This window comes from Stegodyphus dumicola, chromosome 3 (genome assembly GCF_044657685.1).
Source record: "Stegodyphus dumicola isolate Sdum_Otavi_A_Nest chromosome 3, ASM4465768v1".
NCBI lineage: Eukaryota > Metazoa > Arthropoda > Arachnida > Araneae > Eresidae > Stegodyphus > Stegodyphus dumicola.
In genome coordinates, this window is record NC_140770.1 from 148,218,875 (window position 1) to 148,243,828 (window position 24,954).

At 32.3% G+C, this 24,954-nt stretch overlaps 1 protein-coding gene across 3 annotated transcripts in view; it reads right to left on the reverse strand.

Annotated features, from left to right (window-relative positions):
* Positions 1-23,915, reverse strand: part of LOC118179858 (ras-related protein Rab-30-like) — a 72,396-nt gene extending 48,481 nt beyond the window's left edge. Inside the window, exon 1 of one of the 3 annotated variants that reach the window (XM_085813443.1) lies at positions 23,760-23,915. In XM_085813443.1, coding sequence (XP_085669569.1) covers positions 23,760-23,805 — 46 coding nt within the window. In that variant the 5' untranslated portion in view covers positions 23,806-23,915. The remainder of the gene's footprint in view (positions 1-23,759) is intronic. The other 2 variants (XM_085813441.1, XM_085813442.1) reach the window with 2 other exon arrangements.
* Positions 23,916-24,954: the final 1,039 nt, after the last annotated feature.

Consider the following 24,954-nt stretch of genomic DNA (forward strand, 5'->3'; position numbering starts at 1 on the left):
ATATTTAAATTTGTAATAAGCCAGTGCTATATATAAATAAAATATATATATTACAGTATAAATTAGTTCAGAAAATTGCTTCTTAGTTTCTTCAATTCGGCCTATTTTGCCCTTTTAGAAAAATACTTGTCAACCTTAATGAGCAACGTTTAGAAATGCAAAATGCACTTATTTCCTGATTTCTAAATTGTATACTTGTAATATTAAATAATGAAAAATCTTTATTTATATATACAGTGGCAAAATGCCCTTATTCTTGATTTCCTGATTTCCACTTCTATATACTTGTAATATTAAATAATGAGAAATCTTTATTTATATGTATACAGTGGCAAAATGCACTTATTTTTGATTTCCCGATTTCCACATTTTATACTTATAACATTAAATAATGAAAAGTCATTATTTATATATACAGTGGCAAAATGCATTTATTTTTGATTTCCACATTTTATACTTGCAATAAATAATGAAAATCTTTTTTTTTATATATACAGTGGCTCAAAAAATTGAGAATACATTTTACTTGATAAATCTAACTTTCAATACGAATGAAACATTCCCAAAAAGCGGAAACATGTTTTTATTTTTGCACATAATAATTGATTTAATTTAAAGAAAAAATAAAGAATAACCAACGAAAAAAAATCCTAAAATGAAAAATTTCAGAAGCATTTTAAACAAACGTATGCAGATTTTTGCCTCAAAAAATTGAGAATACACCAAGGAAAAATATGTTTAACTACCACTATATTTTTTCTACGTGGCTTCTATTTTAATGTAATATTGCGCAATGTTATTGTTCGCGCCTGCGCATCTGTAATGTAATCCACGCATGCGCATCTGTAATGTGATGATGAAACGAGTTTGAGAACATGGACCTTATAAGAGATAGACTAACCCAATAGGCGGGGCGCGCGTCACCGACATGTCGGCAAGAAAGAGTAGGGACGATCTGGTTTACTTTAACCCTGAAACCTATGGCGATTGTATCACATAACTCTTTTTAATTATTAAATGTGATACGTTGTATAGTGATGAGATTATGAAAGCCACAGTTTTTTCCAAATAGGATTTAATATTTCCATTAAAGCACTTTTTACTGCATTTCGCGCATTTTTTCACGCGTAATTCTTGTACAAACATCTTTACTTTGGTAAAACGGTAAAAACTCAAGGCAGAAAATTTCTGAACTTAATTTTGTGTACAAATAACGTAAAATTAAATAAGATTAGTACGTGATGCTTTGAAATAAATAAGGCAAAATGAAGCAAGATCTGGTAATTTTTTTTTTAAATTAATGACCATTATCAGGCAGTGATTTTCAAAACTATAATAACATTACAAAACAATCCTTTATTTGATTATATCATCATTAACTTATTAACGTTAAAGGGGGATATTTAGTTTAGTAATTTATAAAATTCGGAGCATAAAATATTCTGAGTATAATGAAGGGAAAAATAAAAGGTAAAATAAAATCTAGAAGCACACAGATTTTATATTACGCCCAAAAGGAACCTTTTTTTAACGTTTTGTGTGTTACCTATATTTACTGAATATCATGTTCTTCGCCCGTAAACCTCATACATTTGACAACAGCATATCTTTAGAATTTCCGCCCTGGAGATAAAACTTATTTTCCGTACATTGCTGTCTCTGAACTCGTTGAGTTTGTAAATAAAAAATTCATTAAAGTTTTACAAAATATGAAATAGATTAAAAGAAATTCGAAATTCAGCCGTCCAGATGACCATGTTCGGGTGGAGGATTATATTATTCAAAATTTGATGGCTCTAGATACTGTCGTTTTTGTCACAGTGCGAGAAACATACATGTATTCATGCAGATTCTTCATTATTTAATTTCTTTAAATATAATATAAGGCGATAATATTTGGTAACAACAATTTGCAAGGAGACATGGACATTTATAGTAAAACAGCGCAAAATGCCGCTTTGAGCTAATAAATTAAATTAACAGTAAATTAAAAAAATATTATGCAGAACTAAAAATAAATTAAAAAAATAATCACTATAAAATACAGGCAAAATTAATTATTACGGTTAAATACAATTTTAATATTAGAATTAAATGTATAAACATTAAGGTGTCAAAAGTGTTTATCACTATGATGTATTATGAAATATAATTGAAATAAAATTCCTTTATAGAAATTATACTATAATATTCATCTACAATTTAAAAAAAGCAGCACAATTTAGAATTTTAAACAAAATTTTCAAAAATTCGTTTTTAAATAATTTAGTATTTTTTTACTTATTTACATCAATAAAAAGCGTAAAAATTGCAAGAGAAAATTGCTTGTTTGAAATTTTCTATTAGTTTAGATTCAAAATATTATTTTCTAAAAGAAGTAGTTACAAATTTCCTTACAGCATAGGAAAAGCTAAAAAAATATCCAGTTCTGAAAGCATGCAATAGCTTTATAATTATTTGGAACTTTAATTATGCTTGATAAATATGCTAAATTTTTACAAAAATAAAAATATGTAGAAATTGTAATTTGTAAAATGAGGCACTACAACCAGCTTTTTCTTGACAATTATACACGCTGCAACAGGCAACCAATGTTAAATTTCTGCAAGTCGTACCTACACCTCCGAATGTGATCAAGGTGACAGCCAGCAACGCCTTAGACGAGGGAGAAAACCCGTTTGGGTTAGTCTATTTCTTATAAGGTCCATGTTTGAGAATCGCCATCGACGGTGTAAGAGGGCTGGTCACAGCTATGAGTTAATTGTAATTAATTATGAGAATTAATTAAGAATCGAACCAGCGAATTTATTTAGTGTGTGTTATTTGGGATGAGACCCAAACATATCTGGTCGTAGTCGACCGGAGCGTGAGTTTTGTGCGTGAATAAATAGTGTTTCGTTTTTGAGAACACAGGAATGTTTGTGTTTGCCAGTATTCCCAGCTTGTTCTTTTCAACGAATATTCCTGATTTTGGATAAGGATATTCATCAAAAGTGAATCACTGCAGAGGTAAATGATTCCTCTCTTGTTAATTCTGTACATTCTGTGCTTGTTCTGTAATAAATAACAATGTTATCTAAGGGTGCTAAATAAGAAGATTTAAGGCTTATTGCCTTAGAAATAAATCTAAATGTTGACGAAAAAATGACTATAGCAGATTTGACTGATATTATTGAGAATAGTGAAATTTTTAAAACTAAACAAGATTTAATAAAAGAGATAGCAGACTCTATTATCGAAACTAGAAAACAGGAAGAGCAAAAACTTGTCGAGTTAGAAAAAATAAAACTTGAGAGATCAAAGAATGAGTTAGAGTTGGCTAAGCTTAAAGCAGAAACTAAACTTGATGGTGTAAGCGAAACCGAAACAAAATCTGAGTCACTAGATCAATTAATAAAAAGTATCAGAACCTTAACTGTAAAAATTCCTATACGGCCTGAGAGTTGGGGATTTTTCTTTTCGTCATTAGAACGAGCGTTTATTACAAAAAATGTTTCGGAGGACTAAACAGCAGAAATTCTGTTAAATCTGTTAGGAGACAAAGCTTCGAATATAATAACCTATTTACATGATAAGGATATCGCGAATTATGAAAAAGTAAAAGAAGTAGTTCTGAAGGAGTTTCAGTCAACACCATATTCGTGTTTAGAAAACTTTAGAAAAACTGTTAAACAACTACATGAAACTCATGTGCAGTTTGCTTCACGCTTAGTAACTGCCAGGGATTATTATTTAAAACTAAGGAAGGTAACTGACTTCGAGACAATCAAACAACTAATAGTTTCAGATAGGTTATACCAATCTTTAGATACGGGGACAGCTTCTCACATTGCAGTGAAGCGAGGTGATTCATGGTTTTCACCTAGTGAGTTAGGTAAAGAAATAGATTTATATTTCACGTCACGAGGAAAACCTCTTAATGAGAACTCTCATGTTAATCGTAAGCTCAAAAAGTGTAGCTAAAGTGTTTTTATCAGATGTTAAAACAGAGAACTGTATTTTATGCCACGAGAATCACGGATTGGCAAAATACCCATCGTATTTAAAATTACCGGTACAAGAAAGAGTACAGGTTGTGAAATCTAATAAATTATGTAGCTTTAGTGTAGATTTGGGTGCCCCTTCGATTGGCGACATTTTTTAAAAAAATTTGGCGATGAAACCTCACTTCTGGTTACCACGATAGTTTTAACTTTGTTTTAGCTTCCCGATTTTATTTAAATGAAAATAGATTGATGTGTACATGGACATATTTAAGGCAGTGCGCAATGCCTAGTTTGTGCAATTCTAGGATTTTTTTTTTAAGTAAAAACAGATCGATGTGTACATGGACACAGATCTTATGCAATTCTTCGACTTCTTATTTTGGTTTTGTGTAGCGGTTTTGTGTATTTTGGCTTCAAAAAAGAATCGCCAATAAACAAGGGGCACCCAATTGTAAACTTTTACCAATTATGTTTTAACTGTCTACACATGCATTCATATCAAATTGCACATCGAAATATTCTTGTTTTTGTCAATAACGGCACCACAAAATTATTCACTTTCCGAAAGCAAATAATATTGTAAAGGAGAAAGAATGTTCTTCATCGGAACAAAATAAAAACAAAACAAATGTATCTGACTGCAACGTTCCCAAACGAGATGACTCATCGACCTTGAATGTTAATGCGCAGGAGTTCGTTCAAAAGGCATTTATTAGCAATTATTTGAATAAACAGAGTACAGTTCTGCTTTCAACCGTCGTATGATTTCTAATTCATAACGAGGAAAAAAAAACATAGAGTGAAGTGTCTGCTGGACGGGGGCAGTATGTCGAACTTTTTGACACGGAATCTAATTGAGCATTTGCAGTTAGAGAAAGAAAAAACAAACATTTTCGTTTCGGGAATAAATGATGCTACTTTAACAATAAAGCATAAAATTAATGCTTCGATATGCAATAAAGAAGGAACTTTTATAAAGAATTTGGACTTTTTAGTAATTCTAAAAATAACTGCTGATTTAACACCTTCGCGCAAAATTAAAATTTCAGTGCAAGATCTTCCTAATTTAAAATTAGCAGATGAAAGATTTAATGTTCCAGAAAGGGTAGTGTTCAGTAGTGATTAAGAGTTGCCGACAGGAGGCGCTGCTAGCGCGTTATACTCTCGACCTACGTAATTTGAATTGAGTATTCTTTTCTTTTGTGTACTTGCTGTAACAGATCTTACAGCTTTGTGATTGAGAATTTAAAATGTTTTGGAGCCAGATCGTTCCTCTACAGCAACAAAATGATTAATAAATATATAATAAAGTAAATATCTTTGTAATGATAATCTTTGTTATTAAATAGAAAGTCAACCAGCTCCTGAGTACAGTTCAAGTGGTCCGTCGAGAATCGAAGGTGAGCTCTCCCATTTTAATCTCTATTAAATTTGAAGAGTATAACTGTAATAAATATGCAAGCTCTAAAAACTAGAAAAAGAGTGTTAAAAAGTTCATTGACGCGGCATAAAGATAAAGTTGTTTCGTCATTAGGTGTTTCAGATTCAGTTGCGTTGCAGCTATTTGAAACCAAAACTAATGAAATTTCTAACGAACTATAATCTGTATTTTATTCAATTTTCGAAGCATGTAAACCCGAAGAATTGGATAAATATGTTGAGGATAAAGAAGATAGGATGATATTGTTGATGAGTTGCTATTGATGATTAAACGTAAATTAGCAGTAGTAAAAAATAAGATGAACTCTGAACATTCTGTTTCTTCTGTGCCGAGTAATAATAATTCAAATGTGTTTTCGGATGTTAAGTTACCGACGCTATCGGTACCGACATTCAATGGTAAAATAGAGAATTGGATAATGTTTAAAGATATGTTTAAAGATATGTTTAAAGCTAGTGTAATAGAAAACAAATCTATTTCGAGTAATGCAATGAGATTGCAATATTTAACAGCTAGTTGTAAGGACGAAGCTCTGAGAGTAATACAGTCTATTTCTATTTCGGATACAAATTTCGATATAGCTTGGAAACTTTTAGAAGATAGGTATTCGAATAAACGTGAGCTTTTAAATGCTATAATAAAAAAGCTTTTGAATTAGCCGAGTATTAGCGAGACATCTAGTTCTATTCTAAATTTAATTGATGTAACGAACGAATGTATTCGAACTTTAAATATTTTAAACTACAAAGTAGAAAACTTATCGGAAATAATGATTGTATATTTGATAGTGGATAAGTTTGATAAATCGACTCGATACTGGTGGGAAAAGGAATTAAAAAACTCGGAAGAATTTGATACGATTGAACAATTACTTTCGTTTTTACAAAGCAAAGCGAGAACGCTTCAAAATAGTAAAATAAAGGAGGTAAAAAAGAGTAATAATTCTCCACATAAAAAACTTACGAGTATGATATCCACTTCTAATACAAAAAATATAAATTTGAAATACATAAAGTGCCGTGGTGAAGAATTCCATTCATTATATAATTGTCCGGAATTTATAAATCTTTCTGTCAATGACAGGTGTGAATTCGTGAAAAGAAATAAGCTTTGTTTTAATTGTTTGAAAAACCATTCCGTTCGAACGTGTTCGTCTAATTATCGATGTCAAAATTGTTCACGAAAGCATTCAACGCTGTTACATTTCGAAAAGGGATAACAAAATAAATCCGAAAGTGCTCATATTTCAAAGCCGGAAGTAGGGGAGAGAAGACGACAGTCAGTCTCAATCCGAATGCTGAAAAATTTGTTTATGACTCTTCTTCTACCAATAAAGAAAGTATTTTCGCCGGCACAGCTGTAAACGGAATGCGTCAGACCAAAAATGTTTTACTTTCTACTGCGAATATTTTAATCAGAGATTGTTATGGTGAATTAAAATCAGTTCGCGCTTTGTGTTATGTAGGTTCGATGACGTCATTCTTAACGATTGAATGTGCTAATTCGTTAGGGATTAAAAGAGAAAAAATATCTGTTGCGGTTTCTAGATTAAATAACACGAGAATAAGTATTAATTCTAAAGTATGTGCTTCTGTTTCAAACGGTATTGACTTTGAAATGAGTTTAGAATTTTTGTGCGTGCCTAAAATCTCAGACTCCATACCAATCAATAATATAGAAGTTCCGACTGAACATTTTCCTCAAAACATTAGGTTTGCTGATCCAAACTTTTATAAAAGAGGAAAAATTGATGCATTATTAGGCGCAGATGTGTTTTATCAGATCTTAAAATTCGGTCAAGTTGAAGTACCCAATTCAGAGTTAAGATTTCAAAATTCTGTTTTTGGCTTTATAGCCACTGGTAGCATTTTAGGTTCAGAGACTGAAAATACGCGAGCAGTTCACTGTGGATTAATTAATAATTATAGTGATATAGAAAATGAAATTAAAAAATTTTGGCAACTTGAGTCTATAGGAATTAAAGATGATCCCAGTGAAAATGAGATAGATCAATCTTTAGAAACATTTGAAAAAACTGTTCGTTTTAAAGATAACCGGTATGAGGTTCAGTTACCATGGAAAAGAGATAGGGGAGAGCTCAATAATAACTTCATTGTTGCTAAAAACAGACTTAATTTACTTATGCGTAGACTTCAAAAAGATCCAAATCTTCATTTGCAGTATATTGAAACTTTAAAAGACTATGAAAATAAGAATATTATAGAGAAAGTTAGATGTCCTAAGGAACCTGTTGATAAACCTATGTTCTATTTGCCACATCAACCAGTTTTTAGAGAGGAAAGTTCAACTACAGAAATGAGAATAGTATTTGATGCCAGTTCCAGTCATAACTTTAAGCATTTAAGTCTAAATGATTGCCTGTGGTCAGGGCCAAACCTGAATTCGAACATATTCGACATTCTTGTTAATTTCAGATTAAACAAAGTCGCCTTTACTTCAGACATAGAGAAAGCTTTCCTACAAATTTTATTAGCCGAAAAGGACAGAGATGCAGTTCGTTTTCTGTGGGAAAAAAATGGTAAAATTCAAGTTTACAGATTTAATCGTGTTCTTTTTGGTGTTACGAGCAGTCTATTCCTTTTGACTGCTACTTTGAAAACTCACCTGAGAAAGCACTCTGAAGAATTTCCGATTACAACATAATGCTTAGACCGTTGTTTGTATGTGGATGATTTTATTTCTGGAGCTGATAATGTGTCGGATGCTTTTGAGATCTCTACTCATGCTACATCAATTATGAGCCAAGTGCTACGAAAATGGACTACGAATGACAATACATTGATGCAGTGTTGGACACGTGAAGGTTTCGACACACAGCAACAAGTCAACACTATAAAAGTTTTGGGTCTGTCGTGGAATCCTGCTGAAGATTGTCTAATATTGGGAAAGCAGAGCCTAGTGGACAGTCTGTCTAAAATCGAAAGTACCAAACTATTCCTGCTACGTACAATTGGGAAAATGTTTGATCCGCTTGGGTTGCTTTCGCCGTTTACTATTCGTGCAAAGTTCATTCTACAAGTCTTATGGATGAAGAAATTTTCTTGGGATGAAGAAATACCTGTAGATATACAAAAAATAAGTCTTCAGTGGTGCTCCGAGGTTCCTGATCTTTCAGGGTTACGAGTTCCTAGAAAAGTGCTCAGTTTAAATATACAAGAGCCAACCGATATCTTAGAACTACACTGCTTCTGCGATGCTAGCCAAAAAGCTTATGGTGCTGCTATTTATGCAAGAGTTGTGAAGTATAATAACATCGAAGTGAATTTATTGGTTAGCAAGAGTCGAGCGACACTACTAAGGAAAATCACTCTTCCGAGACTAGAATTACTCGGTGCTTTGCTTGCCGCACGACTAGCAAGTAAAGTCAAGAAATCAGTGGATTTAAAAAAGCCCTCCTTAGTGTTCTTTTGGACGGATTCAAAAATAACTCTCTATTGGATTAAAGGATCTACGAAACGATGGAAATTATTTGTTGCCAATAGAGTTAACGAAATACAGAGTTGAAGTAATACCAGTGCCTGGGCACGCTGCCCTGGGAAGCAAAATACAGCTGATCTCCTCAGCAGGGGAGTCAGTGCTGACATTTTATTGAACAGTGACATTTGGTGGCATGGATCCCAATTTTTGAGAGAAAAGACTGATGTTCCGGTAGAAAATAATGACATTCTAATTTCATTAGATGACTTTTCTGATGAACTAAAGAAAACTGATGACTCTAATGATCATTCTCCTATTGCCTTTACTGTTTTAAATTATAGTTCTATAGTTGATGATATTATTTACTTGAGTAATAATTATTTAACTATTGTTCATGTTATGTGCTATGTATTTAGATTTATCAATAATGTTAGAAATGAAAAGCTTACAGGTCACCTTACATTTAGCGAGTTGAGAAGAGCGGAACTCTATTTATTTAGGTAAATCCAACAAGGTGAGTTTGTAGATGATATAAAACATCTTGAGAGAGGTGCCTCAGTGCCCAGCAATAGCAAGGTCAAATCTTTAAACTGTTTTTTAGATAAAGACAATGTTCTAAGGTTTCGAGGCAGACTGAAACATTATGACCTCAGTACAAAAATCCAATTGTTCTGCCAGATAAGCATCCATTAACTTTAATAATTGTGAGATATTATCATTTAAAGTATTTGCATGTTGGTTCAAATGCATTATTGTATCATGTTCGACGTAAATTTTGGGTCTTAAATGGCAGAAATGTTTGTCGTAAAGTTGTTTTTCAATGTATAACTTGTTTTAAAAACAAACCTGTTTTTGAGAGTCAGATAATGGGTGATCTGCCCAAAGAACGAGTAACACCTTCTTACCCATTTAGTAATGTTGGAACTGATTTTTGTGGACCATTCCACATTAAATTTAAAAATCAGCGTAAGGGAAAACTGAACAAAGTGTATGTGTACATATTTGTATGCTTAAGCACCAAAGCCATCCATTTAGATTTTGTCTCTGATCTTACTTCAGATGCCTTTATAGCTTGTTTGAAACGATTTTTTAGTCGCAGGGGTAAATGTGCAAAATTATTCAGTGACAATGCAAAGAATTATGTGGGTGCAAGCATTGAGCTCAGAAAACTACATAAATTGGGTAAACACCCAGATGAAACACTGACTAAATACCTGCTAAGTAAAAACATTAAGTGGAGGTTTATCCTTCCTAAATCACCAAACTTCGGCGGCCTTTGGGAAGCCGGGGTGAAATCTTTTAAGTTTCATTTGGAACGAATTATTGGCAGTGCTCATCTGTATCTTGAAGAATTTCTCACTGTAATTCTAGAAATTGAAAGTGTATTAAGTTCTAGACCCCTTACTCCCTTATCATCCAAGTTTGATAATTTTGAAACCTTGTCCCCCGGACATTTTCTCATAGGGAGGCCTTTAACTTCAATAGCTGAACCCCAACTTATTGAGATACCAGAAAATAGGCTGTCAAAATGGCAAAAAATAACGAAATATAGTCAACAAATTTGGAAGTTATGGAAGAGAGACTATTTAAATAACCCTCAACAACGTAGTAAATGGATGTTTGCTAAAGATAATGTTAAGGTAGGCTCACTTGTGTTAGTCAAGGATGAGCATATGCCCAGTACAAAATGGTTAACAGGTAGAATTGCAGAAATAATTTTTGGAAAGGATAAAAAAGTTCGAGTGATTAACATAGTATTACCAGGTGGTAAAATGTTAAAAAGAAATGTGAGAGACATTTGTGTTCTTCCTGTGAATTGTAATTAGATTTATGTATTGTAATGTGTTTCTTTATAGTGTTTATATTGCATTTATGATTTAATGTGTCTTTTAAAATGGAACCATTGTATTGCTATTGCTTACAATTGTTTGTTATTATATTGTGCTTTAAAACAGTGTATACTAATTGTAATATTATTTTGAAACTCGTAAAGGTTCAAGGTCGGGAGTATGTTCAGTAGTGATTAAGAGTTGCCGACAGGAGGCGCTGCTAGCGCGTTATACTCACGACCTACGTAATTTGAATTGAGTATTTTATTATTTTGTGTACTTGCTGTAACAGATCTTACATCTTTGTGATTGAGAATTTAAAATGTTTTGGAGCCAGATCGTTCCTCTACAGCAACAAAATGATTAATAAATATATAATAAAGTAAATATCTTTGTGAGGATAATCTTTGTTATTAAATATAAAGGCAACCAGCTCCTGAGTACAGTTCAGGTAGATATGTTGTTGGGAGCGGGAGTTTTTTATGAACCTTTGAAACGGAGTCTTCGAATGAATAATCCTGATCTTATTTTTCAAGATACAGTTTTTGGTTTTATCGTGTCTGGAAGTATTCCAACAGAGACTGAAAACAGGGTTCATTGTGGGTTGATAAAGGAAGAAGACAACTTAGATAAAATTCTTAGAAAATTTTGGGAATTAGAAAATATTGAAACTGATAAACCCAAAAACAAAGAACTTTTAATTTGTGAGAAACATCTCGTAGAATATTATACACGAGATAAAACCGGTAGGTACGTTGTTAAAATGCCCTTAAAGGAGGATCCGGACACTTTAGGAAGTTCTAAACAAATTGCAACGAGTAAATTCTTTGTGGAAACGCTTAGTAAAGAATCCCGAATATTTAAAATTACATTCAGATTTTTTAAAAGAATATCTACAGTTAGGACATATGGTTGAGGCGAATGAAAGGGAGGAGGAACGAGGTTCATATTACATTCCTCATATTGGACTATATATGGGAGAAGAGAAATTAAGTCGACTCCCTTGAGGGTAGTATTTAACGCTTCTTCTTTGACAACCAAAGGAAACTCTAAATTCTATACAGTATAATGGAGGTGTGATACAAGATGATTTATTCTCAATTATGCTGAGATTCAGGAAATATATTTTTGCTTTCACTGCTGATATACAAAAGATGTATCGAGCTATTTCTATCCATCCAGATCAGTGGAAGTTGCAAAGGATTTTATGGAAAGAAGCCATTGATAAGCCAGTTGAAAACTTTGAGCTAACCACTGTTACCTATGGAACTGTGAGTGCACCATTTTTAGCAATGAGAACACTTGTACAGCTGTCAAAGGATGAAGGAGATAAATTTCCTTTAGCAGCACCTGCACTGAGGGAAGACATATACATGGACGATATTCTATCTGGAACTGAGTCGCTAAGTTCTGCGATAGAACTTCAAAATCAGTTAATATGCATTTTGGAGAGTGGAGGTATGTTACTCCATAAGTGGTGTAGTAATGCTACTGAACTGTGTCAAACAAACGACAAAATATATCCCTTTGGTAAATCAGAAGAATCTAAAAGCATTGGGTATTTTATGGAAGTCAATAGGAGATTGTTTGAGCTTCAACGTTAAAATCGAAGACAACGTAAAGGTTACGAAACGGCAAGTGTTATCCGTCATATCTCGCATCTTTGACCCATTGGGTATAGTTTCCCCAGTTATAATTGTAGCAAAAATATTTATGCAGAAATTATGGCTGTTAAAATTGAACTGGAATGATGTTTTCCAGAAAAGGAGGCTAAAGAGTGGAAAGAATTCTCCACTACCTTGCAGCTAATTAACAACATTGAAGTCCATATATGTATTTTATTACCAGATAGAATCAAGATTGAATTACATGGTTTTTGTGATGCCTCAGAGGCCGCCTATGGAGCAGTTATCTACTGTAAAGCAACATCAGCAACAAACCATACATCAGTGAGGTTGTGTGCAGTAAATCGCGTGTCTCCCCCCCTAAAGAAGACTACAATCCCAAGACTTGAGCTTTGCGCAGCAGTGCTATTAGCTAAACTAATGCATCGAGTGAAATCATTGTTAAAATTGGAGCTTACTGCTATTCACCTTTGGACCGATTCTATGACTGTGCTGTCATGGATCAACAAAGAGCCACATCTGCTCAAGACATTTGTTGCAAACCGGATTTCAAAGATACAGGATCTGACTGAAATAGCACAGTGGCATCATATCGCTTCTGAAGAAAACCCCTCAGATCTCATATCTAGAGGTATGTCGACCAAAAAACTGCAACTAAGTCAACTGTGGTGGAACGAGCCTGACTTCTTAATGAAGGATGAGTACCCTATAAGAGTTATACCTGAAGCAATTACTGAAAAGGACAATAATGAACTTAAAAACTTTGCTGATTCTGAACTATCGAAATGTTTAAATCTGAATGTGAATAATATTGTTAATGATTTATTGAATTGCAGTAATAAGTATTTAAAATTAATTCGTATTATAAGTTTTTGTTTTAGGTTTTACAAGAATTGTAAGCAAGAACAAAAGAAGGTAAGTAATTTACAAGTGGGGGAATTGAGGGCAGCTGAAGAAACTTTAATAAAATTAGTACAGGGTGAGTATTTTATAAATGAGATAAATGACCTTAAAAAATCAGGTATTGTTCCAAGAAATAGTTCTATTAAAAGTCTTAACCCTTTCATTGACAGTAATTGACTGTTGAGAGTTGGAGGTAGATTAAAAAATAGCAATTTAAATTATGAGAAAAAATTTCCTATTATTCTGCCTTCTAAACATAAATTAACAGAGTTAATAGTTAATTACTATCATTTAAAATATTTGCATGTGGGTCCTCAATCTTTGTTATATCATATAAGACAAAAATTTTGGATTGTAAGTGGTAGAAATATTTGTAGAAAAATTGTAAAAAATTGTATAATATATTTTAAAGCTAATCCCATTGTAGCTCAGCAAATCATGGGTGATTTACCCAAGGAAAGAATCGCAGCTAATCTTACATTCAATTGTACTGGAGTTGACCTCTGTGGCCCATTCTTAATTAAGTACAAAAACCAGAGAAAAGGTATATATCAAAAAATTTATGTGTGCATTTTCATTTGTATGGTTACTAAGGCCATTCATTTAGAGCTGATAACAGACCTAACATCTGAAGCATTAATAGCTACCTTGAAACGTTCCTTTGCACGAAGAGGTAAAAGTTTAACACTATTTAGTGATAACGCTACGAATTTTGTAGGTGCAAATACAGAATTAAAAAGGTTAAACAAACTAATGAACGAACAAGATGACCTTTTAGCCGGTTATTTGAGTTCTGAGAATATCGAATGGAAATTTCTCCTTCCGAGCGCACCCAATTTTGGAGGCCTTTGGGAGGCTGGAGTTAAATCTTTTAAGTACCACTTCAAACGTATCGTAGGTAATGTAAAATTGACATTTGAACAATTTTTAACAATTATGATTCAGATTGAAGGAATTTTAAATTCCCGACCATTGACACCCTTGTCTTAGGACATTGATGATTTAGAGGTTCTAACACCTGGGCATTTTTCAATTGGTAGAGCAATTAATTCGATCCCTGAGCCAGATATCACGGAAGTTAACATTAACAGGTTAAAATTGTGGCAACAGATCACAAGATTAGTACAAATTATCTGGAAAAAATGGAACTCCAATTATTTAAGTTATTTACAAAATCAATCTAAATGGCAAAGTTCTAAAAAAATATACAAATTGGAGACATGGTCTTAATTAAAGATAATTTGCCTTGTTGTAATTGGGCGGTTGGTCGTATAATAGAAGTATTTTATGGTAAAGATGGAAAGGTTCGCGTGTGTAATATAAAAACTAAAACTGAAACTTTCAAACGACCAATTACCAAATTATGTGTCTTACCAATACAAAAATGAGTATTGTATTTATAGTTATTGTACAGTATTGAATGTGCTTCACATGAAATGTCATTATGTAACTGAAATGTTATATTGTGTTGCTTTGAGTTGTACGCTAATGTATATGGTAAATGTCTAATTATAATAATCATTTTATGTAATAGTACTTATTCAGAATTGTTATGATATACTTGTTTAATTTTTTTATGCTATATCTTAATTACAATAGTTGAATACTAAGCATTGCAACGCGGGGCGGCATGTTCGCGCCTGCGCATCTGTAATGTAATCGACGCATGCGCATCTGTAATGTGATGATCAAACGAGTTTGAGAATCGCCATAGACGGTGTGAGAGGGCTAGTCACAGCTATGAGTTAATTGTAATTAATTATGAGAATTAATAAAGAATAGAACCAGCGAATTTATTTAGTGTATGTTATTTGGGATGAAACCCAAACAGTTATCTTAAACCTTTGTGAAGTTTGTTACATCAACTTAAAGCCATACTTTTAAACAGAAAATGGCTTCTCGAAGAGAAATCAGTATTGACGTAAGGAAATTCGTACTAACTATATAACAAAGGAAAACCTTGAAATAGCTAAAGTTATTAGTAGGAGTCACATGTGTGTCCAGAAAATGATTGGAAAATTTAAAAGTGATGGGTTGATAGAAAATAAAAGTGGAAAAGGAAGGAAAGTTATTGAGTGATGTCACCAAAAGGAAAATTTTGAAAGATATCAACATTGATCCTAAAGTAAGTGCAATAAAACTTGCTGCAAAAACTTCTCAAATCATTGGCAGAAGTGCTGAAACTGAGCGAAATGTAATTAGACAAGCTAGATGTAAAAGTAGTAGAAAGAGACTATTCATCAGCTTGCAAAATCAGGAAAGCGTTTAGAGTTTGCAAAAATTCATCAATTGAAGATGAATAACTTTTGGAAGAAACTTGTATTCACTGGTGAAAGTAAATTCAACATTTTCGGCAATGACGGTCGTATCGGGGGGGGGGAGGTTAACACTGTTTCGGATCCAAACATTACATCCTATAGTTATACACGGTGGTGGGTGGATCCGTTATGGATTGTGGTTGTATGGCTTCTAATTGGAGTAGGAAATTTACTTTTATAGATGGCATTATGAGTCATATGATTTACTTGGAGATGTACTTCACATTGATCTAAAAGTGCTAAAATGTTAGGTTTCGATAGAAATTTCATATTTCAGCACGACAATAACCCCAAACACACGGCTCATAACGTCAAAATGTCGTGTCTTTTCCGCAGACATCAATTTCATAGAAATTCTGTGGACCCCGCTCGAAACAGCGGTCCAGAAACACAGAATTAAAGCATATTTAAAACAACACGACCATAAAATTGGTCGAATTTGTCGACCATGACATTTGGAAGAGATCATAAAAGCCAAAGGACATGCAACAAATTACTGACACTTTCTTTGTATGTGAGATATCACAACAATTTCATTGGAAAATTCTTTAAAATGCATCTGAATTTTTTCATTTTAGAATTTTTTAATTGTTCTTTATTTTTACTTTAAATTAAACGATTCGTATGTGTAAAAATAAAAACGTGTTTGCTGTTCTTGATAGTGTATTTTATATTTAAAAATTTAGATTTATCAAGTAAAAGTAAGGTGTATTCTCAATTGCTTGAGCCACTGTATATATATTCTTCGCACTACGGCAAAACAACGGTACCATGATCCACCAAATTTTGAATATGCATAGTCCTCCACTCGAACACGTGCATCTCAAAGCCCGAATTTTGAATTTCGAATTCGTTTTTTAATTTACTTCACATTTTGTACGAATTTAACGAATTTCTGATTAACAAATTCATCGATATGAAAGCAAGCTGTGGCAACGCTGATCTAAATAAAGCACTTTTTTTTATCTCCTCTCGCACTAGACTGATGGTATTTGGTAAAATGGAAGACATTACTTCGGAGATCATAATTCGTTAAGTGGTGTTCAACCCGAAGGCCTTTACCACTACATGTTTATCTATCCCCTAAATTTTTTAAATTCCATAAAATGGAAAAGTTCTGTGCACTTGTCATAAAAGTGCAAAGTCTTCAGTAGTGAAGAAGTTGATCAGGGTGACGCCATATATCGGCCACAGATGAAGTCTTCGTTGGATAAGCAATAATAGCAACTAATAATTTTGGCATATCTTTTTCGCAATGGCATATCTTTTACACATTATCGTAGATTTGACACAGTATCGTACAGTAAAAATGGAAAATAATATATACAAGTCCCAGAAATTTTTCTGCTTTCGTCTGAGGCGAAAGTACCTATATTTTAATATTCATAGGGAAGTAGACTGTCACGTGATATACGAATTTAATGATGATAAAGTCAGCAGTCTTGGTACCGGGCAAAGTCCATAGTAAGATGAAAATGATGATAAAGATGAAACAAAATCTAGATTAAATAGTTGAAAATAACAAAATATATACAAGAACTACCATCTAACATTATGATGTATAGTTCTGGGTCGTTTATGAGGCTGTTCGATTAGATAGTCGTACTCTCCCATGTTTTTAATAACTTCGTGAGTGGAGGAATCACATTTTTCGTAGAATTTGAATGTAATCTTTAGTAATTCGGCATCTAATGGTAAAATTTTTAGAGAATTATGGATGACAATGTTCCTAAAGAACCACGGAGAGTTCGATAGGAATCTGAGAGTTTTACTCTGAAAACTTTAAAGCCTTGCTCTGTTTGAACGTGCAGTAGCTGCCCACGCCGGAGCGGCATATAGAATTATGAATCGGATTGCCTGTAGATAAGAGTGTTCTTTTAGCGTTGATATTTAACTTCGAATATTTGCACATCAAAGGGTATATGCTCAATAAGGCACGTTGTGCTTTGTCTCTGATATAATTAACATGAAAATTGAAAGTTAACTTCTGTTCGAGATAAACACCTAGATATTTTACTTGGTGGTCACGTGACACGATTTGTCCGCCCATCGTAATTTCTTCTAAGTCTTGAGGGATATTTCCTTTTTTAAAGTAAATCACTTTTGATTTTTCGGAGTTAATTTAAGATTTCCATCCTTTAAACCAGGGTGAAATGTAATTAATGGCATTCTGTAGTTTATTTCTTGCATGATAAGGATTAAGTGAGTGACATAAAAGTGCCGTGTCATCGGCATAGCATGCAGTGAGAATATTTTCAATATTAGGAAGATCATTAATATATAAATTATAGAGAAGCAGGAAAATTACCGACCCCTGTGGTATACCCGCGTGAATTTTTCTTGTGGTGGAATAATTATCTTGAATCTTAACTTGAAAAGTTCTGTTCTTTAAAATCAGCGATTATATGGATGATGGCAGGTGGGAAATTCTAGTTCATCAGCTTGATGATAAGACCGTGATGCCAAACTTTATCGAAGGCTTTCTCTACATCCATAAAAATAGCTGCAACTACTTCCTTTTTATTAAAATTTTCACCTATGAATTCTACGATTCGGGCGATCTGCTGAGTCGTTGAGAATCCCTGGCGAAATCCAAAGTGATGGTCTTTGATGATGTTATTTTCATTAATAAAAGTGGTGAGTCGAGACTCCATAAGCCTTTCGAAAAGTTTGGCAATCGCAGGCAGAAGACTGATCGGTCTAAAGTTACTTGTGAGATTTCCAGCTTTGCCAGGCTTTTTAATGACAGTTAGAATGGCGTGTTTCCAATTTTTGGGGAATGTATTAAGTCTTAAACATGCGTTAAAAATATTTGTAATAAGGACGATGTCTTTCCTTGGGAGGTATTGCAGGGCCTTATTAGTGATATTGTTACATCCAGATGCTTTCTTTGGATTAAGTTTCTTTATAATTTTCTGTATTCCTTTGGGAGAAGTTGGGTTGTTTTGATTTTCAGGATCTTTGCAGAGGAAGTCAATCGGTCACGTGATTGATAATATTGATATCATTCGGGTGTGGGAAATTATTTATATTAAACTGTTGTTCATAGTTATCAGCGAAGAGGTTGACAATTTTCTTATGATCGTAAATTTTGGTATTGTTGTCATCTAGAATGGGTCCAATATTAGAGGGAGTGCTTCGGAGAGCTTTAGCAACTTTTCACACAGAGTGGTCGGTGTGCGAAAGACTTTCAATGAAGTTATCCCAGAAATTGTTTCTGTACTCTTGGATAAGTTTTCTGAGGTTTTGATTGGCAGCATTAAACCCTCTTTTGTCTTGGGTGGAGTGGAAACGTTGATAAATTTTTCTCGGTAATTTTCTGTCTAACATTGTGTGGGAACGTATAATTAGTCTGCTTTGGAATAAATTTGGCGTGGTTGATGACTTCGTTGATTTTACTGCTAAGATAGACTGTGGCATCATGAATTTCGCCGTTATTAGTCATTTTAGTGGTAGCAGATATGTTTTCTTCAAGGTGATAAGCATAGTTTTCCCAATTAATGCGACACTTTATAGGCGGAAGACCATGCTTTAAGCCATATAAAGTGAAGCGTACTGGTAATGTGATCTGAAGAAAGTGCATTATCCACTTACGTCACTAAGTAATATGTTGCCACTAATTGAAATAAAAAAATTTTTTATCTTCAATGCACCATTGTGTTGCCATTCAGTAAAACGTAACTTTCAAACTTAATTTTAGTTATTGAGGAACAAACTAGGCGATTTAAAATCAGTAAACACATTCTTAAAAATACTTTTTCTATTTTTTCATCTGATTTATTTAATTAATCATGCATTTAAATCAGGAGATGTCTAATTAAAATATTATATATTTTTCTGATTAAAGGCCCGTTTCCACTGCTGCGTATGCGTTGCGGTGCGTATGCGTTTCTCCAATTAGCGAGCGGATTCACTTTGATTGACATCTGCAATCCGGTCGATGTGCGGTGACGGATGATGTACGGATGGAGTTCAACAATGTTCAGCTTCTATCCGTATGTCTGCGCATGCGTTGGGGTCACGTGGTAAAAAAGGAGCAGTCAGGTGTAGTCACCAAAAATTAATGGCGGCAGAAGTAGCCATGAACGCTCGTTTAGGGAAAGAATGTTTTGACAAAAAATATTTATTTCTGAATTAATATTATAGCGAGAAGTCTGCGTGCTGAAAAAGTCAGCAATCAGCTGAATTTAGTTAAAAAAAAAAGATAAGAAAAATAAGATAACTGCAACTACAGTACTTATTCGCAGATAAAATCAGGCGTTCAAGAAAATCAGCGGCAAAAATTATAATTCCATGAAAAAGCAAAATTTGTCTTGACAATTATTTCCTATATTATATGTAAATCAAGTGCAAGTATCAGATTCTATGAATAAATATATAATTCCAAATATTTATTTATCCTATTATTATTCACTTATGCATTTTTATAAATTTTTTAGGATTAATTTTTTTAGGATATTTATTCATGGATTTTGACACTTTATTTACATATGCTCTCAGAATTTAAATGATACTGTAGATTAGTTCGCATCAATAATTAATCATTTATTTGTTTGCATTAAATTTCATTTAAATTTAATTAACTTTAAATTTGCTTTTTACGAATAGAGTATGTTTGTTAAATTCAAATTTCATTCCTTGCAGCAATGGCTTAAGAGAATTATTTAAATTTAATTTAACTTTACTATTTATTCTTTTGAAACCCTGTACATATATATATACAGTGGTTCCCAAAAGTGTTCGTACACTTATGATTTTCATTGAAATAGGGCTCTATCCATTCATTAAAAGTAAACTTTCTGAATGAGATTTTAATAATAAGATCTATAATTTATTCGTAACAAAATTACATGAAATATTTTTAAAATATAGCGAAACTTTATTTTTAAGAAATTAATAATCAAAAAATGACAAACATTTTATCTCACAAAAGTCTTCGTACACTGAAATAGTTTTGGATAAAATCAAAATTAGAATTATTGTTTGCCGCTTTTTTTAACTTTTGCATTACGCATTTAAAAAATCGTTTGCTTTAATTTTTTATTGTTCACTTCATAATATTCTATTTATTATTGAAAAATGGGTCGCAGTCATAAAGAAATTACAAACAGCATTCAAAAATTGATAATTTTTCACCATAGTAGTGGTAAATCAATTCGAAATATCGCTAAATTAGTTAATTTATCCCATTCTACAGTGCAGTATGTGATAAAACGCTTTAAAGAAGAAAATCGGATTGAAAACAAGGTAAAAAAAGGTCGACCGAGAAAGTTATCTAAACGTGACGAGAGATTTATTAATAGAAAATCTGTGAAAAACTCACGTTTGAGTGCTATAAAAGTTTCTGCAGAATTTAATGCAAAGGTTTCTGCTTCAGTTTCACCTGAAACTGTTCGACGAGTTCTCAGAGAAGCTGGATTACATGGGCATTCTGCCCGTAAAAAATTTTTTGTAAGTGAGAAAAACAGAAAACTTCGGCTTTCATTCGCAAAATCAATGATAAATACATCCGAAACGTACTGGAATAATGTCCTATTGTTTGACGAAAGCAAATTTAATATTTTTGGTTCCGATGGTCGAATAACTGTATGGAGAAGAAAAAATGAGGAACTTCATTCTAAGAACTTAGTAGGAACAGTTAAGCATGGCGGTGGAGGTGTTCTTGTGTAGGGGTGCATGGCAGCATCAGGACTAGGTAATTTGGTATTTATTGATGGCGTAATGAATCATTCTTTTTATTTAAATATTTTAAGAGACAATTTAAAATTATCAGCCCAAAATTTGGGTATTGGAAACAACTTTATTTTTAATCATGATAAGGATCCTAAGCATACGGCTGTCAACGTTCGCCTGTGGTGTCTCCATAATTGCCCACAGGTTTTGAAAACACCACCTCAGTCGCCAGATTTAAACCTCATAGAACACATTTGGAAAGAAGTGGAGGTTAGAGTACGGAAACACGACATCAAAACGAAAAGCTAACTCAAACAGTCATGATGGAAGAATGGATGAACATTGATACAGAAATCATAAAAAAACTAGTAAAATCTGTTCCCATACATTTAAAAGCTGTTGTGGATGCTAAAGGATATCCTACTAAATATTAATTTAACGAAAAATGGAAATATTTACTAATATGTCAAGATTCTTTTGAAGTGTACGAAGACTTTTGTGAGATAAAATGTTTGTCAGTTTTTGATTATTAATTTCTTAAAAATAAAGTTTCACCATATTTTAACAATATTACATGTAATTTTGTTACGAATAGATTATAGATCTTATTATTAAGATCTCATTCAGAAAGTTTACTTTTAATGAATGGATAGAGCCCTATTTCAATGAAAATCATAAGTGTACGAACACTTTTGGGAGCCACTGTATATATTTTTTCGTTTCACTTTTATGTGAATGTACATACATATGCTCAGACTTTTGGGATGTTTACGGCTCTAAACTTTCATTACCAATTAGCATGAGACAGTATTAATGCCCTAAACATTTTTTAACAAAAAATTACTGTAATAATTGCTTTTAAATTCAGTCCTCTCCAGCAGAAGGGCAGGAATTAATTAATTATTTCCATTTTCTTTACCTAATGTGTGTATATATAAAGAAGCTTATTTTTAGAATTTATTCTATAAAAAGAGATATGAATTAAAAAATTTTTAATTAAAAATAATATTTTATGGATTACGCATAAAATATAACTTATAAAACAAACGAGATTTCTAATAAATTATCCAGCTATGACCCTGAAGTCAGCGATCAGCGGTATACAAGCATAGCAAATTTTGTGTAAATATTGTGAACCTTTCTTTACAGTTGCTCTGTATTTTTAAAGTACCAACTATTTTTTAATTCGTTTACCTTTTTTATTTTATTTATTTATTTGCTTATTTTTTCAGTAACAGTACAGTTTAGTTTTAATAATATATATATTATTTCATTTATATTTAAGGCTTCTAGAAATGCAAAGAAATTTTTTTAATTTACTTCAGCTTCTATGCAATTAGTGATATTCATAATAATGCTTTATAACCTTACTTATCTAAAAATTACTAACGTACTTTACTTTCGCAGTTCATAAGCAGAAAAAAAAATTCCAATAACATGGAATTTAGTAAATAAAACTTTTCTGCGTTTTACGTCAGGATCCATATCAAATGCAAAACAAACAATACTCGCTTAAGCGGGAAAAATTCAGATGTTCAACGTTGTAACTCACGAACTGGTTGTTTGGCGCCAAAATATTACAGTGACACCTAGCGGCGGAAAATGAAAATAATCTACGGATACGCGGCAGTGGAAACGCTTGTACGGATGCCGTAGGAGTGTCTTGAATTGACGCAACGCGTTCGTTCGCAGTAGTGAAAACGGGCCTTAACAAATCAGAAAAATTATCAAATCAACGCACCATTGTGTTGCCATTCAGTGAAACGTAACTTTCAAACTTAATTATTGAGGAACAAACTAGGCGATTTAAAACCAGTAAAGACATTTTTAAAAATACTTTTTCTATTTTTCATCTGATTTATTTAATTAACCATGCATTTAAATCACGAGACATCTAATTAGAAATATTATATCTTTTTCTGAAATTACATTAACTGGAGTCATTAAAACCATTATGTATTCTTTTCTATAACTATTCTAGGTACCTGGCTGCTGAAGCGGCTAGTTTTCGATAAAAGCGTTCTTCAGATCTAAGATAAAAGCGTTCTTCAGATAAGATAAAAGCGTTCTTCAGATCTAAGTCGTAGCAGAGAGACCGACTTTAAAATCGATTTATAAGAATTTTAAAGAACTTATTATCAAAATAGATAAAGATTACGTTCCATTGAAATTGTGAAATTTGTTTTTTTAAAAGAAAATTCGATTTTAAACTCAAATTTTCAAACAAATAAACAAAAAATACTTTTTTTGAATTCGTGTAATAATTTCTAAAGAATTCATATTTTTAGTGTTAAGCAATTCATGTTGAAGAGAATAATAAAAAATCAATCTTTGTACTTTAGATGAAACGAATTTAACATAATTAAATAATTAAATCAAACTAAATAAACAAACAATACTTCATCTTTTATGAGTTCTAAATTAACCATTTTAAATGAACAAAGGTCATCTTTTTTCATGAGAAATGTATTATATAAAATAGTAAACTGAAGATAGACGAAAAAATAGTTTTTGAAAAGAGTGATAGATCCGAAATGCACACTTACTGGATTCTCCTATCACTATGACTTTAACAGGTAAGGGACCAACCATATTCTTTTACAATACTTTTTAGACGTTCAGATGTTCGTTTGCTTTATAAGCACGACAGGAACTGCTTTCCTCACGCTGAAACCCGTTTTGGCGAAAACCTTTGATGAAGAATTTCGCCAAATTATGTTTCATTTTTTATCTTCTGGCTTTTCAGAACTGATTTCACCCCTTATCATAATTCTTGTCGCCGCGAAAGCCACAAAGGTCTATCAGTGAAGTACTTGATAAAATAACCAATATGGATACCAGGCAGTTTCGAGGCAGTTAGAAAGTACTTTTCGAAGTCACCCTCCCAAAGGCGGATAGACCTTGAGTTAATCAATTAACCTATTATAACTCTGGTGTTTCAATTGATTAAAATAAAACTTATAGATCAATAAAACCACTAATATTAGTATTAAGAGGACGGTGGACTTTAAAAATTAGTTTTTTAAGTTTTTGACAAGAAATTTTGTACATATACATATTATAACATCAGTTTATAAAATATATGATTAAAATTTCAATTTATTTTAAAGTAAAAAGTTTTAAAACAAATAATTACTTATTTTGATTAAAGATTTAAAATGCTTCTTGCGCGCTAATTTTCAATATTTTTTCCTAATTTTTCCTTTAAGTTAGTTATAAAGACTTGACAAAAAGTTTTGTGTATCCGTTATTAAATATGATGAATAAAAAATTTTTAAAAAGGGTTTTTGTGAACTAAAACTAGTTTTGGGAAAAAAAGTCACCTTTTGTTAAACATTATCACAAGATTAACTTCATATCCAAAAAATGCATACACAGATCTACTTTAACGTATAACAAGATAGTGTCTTCCAAATATCATTCATTTTAAACTAAAAATGAGACACATGGAGCATTTTTAAGGCATACGACCTGCGAAAAAATTTGTTTTGAGAAAACCGAATTTAAAATTTTTCTTCAAACTTATCCGTTATTAAATATGATGAATAAAAAATTTTTAAAAAGGGTTTTTGTGAACTAAAACTAGTTTTGGGAAAAAAAGTCACCTTTTGTTAAACATTATCACAAGATTAACTTCATATCCAAAAAATGCATACACAGATCTACTTTAACGTATAACAAGATAGTGTCTTCCAAATATCATTCATTTTAAACTAAAAATGAGACACATGGAGCATTTTT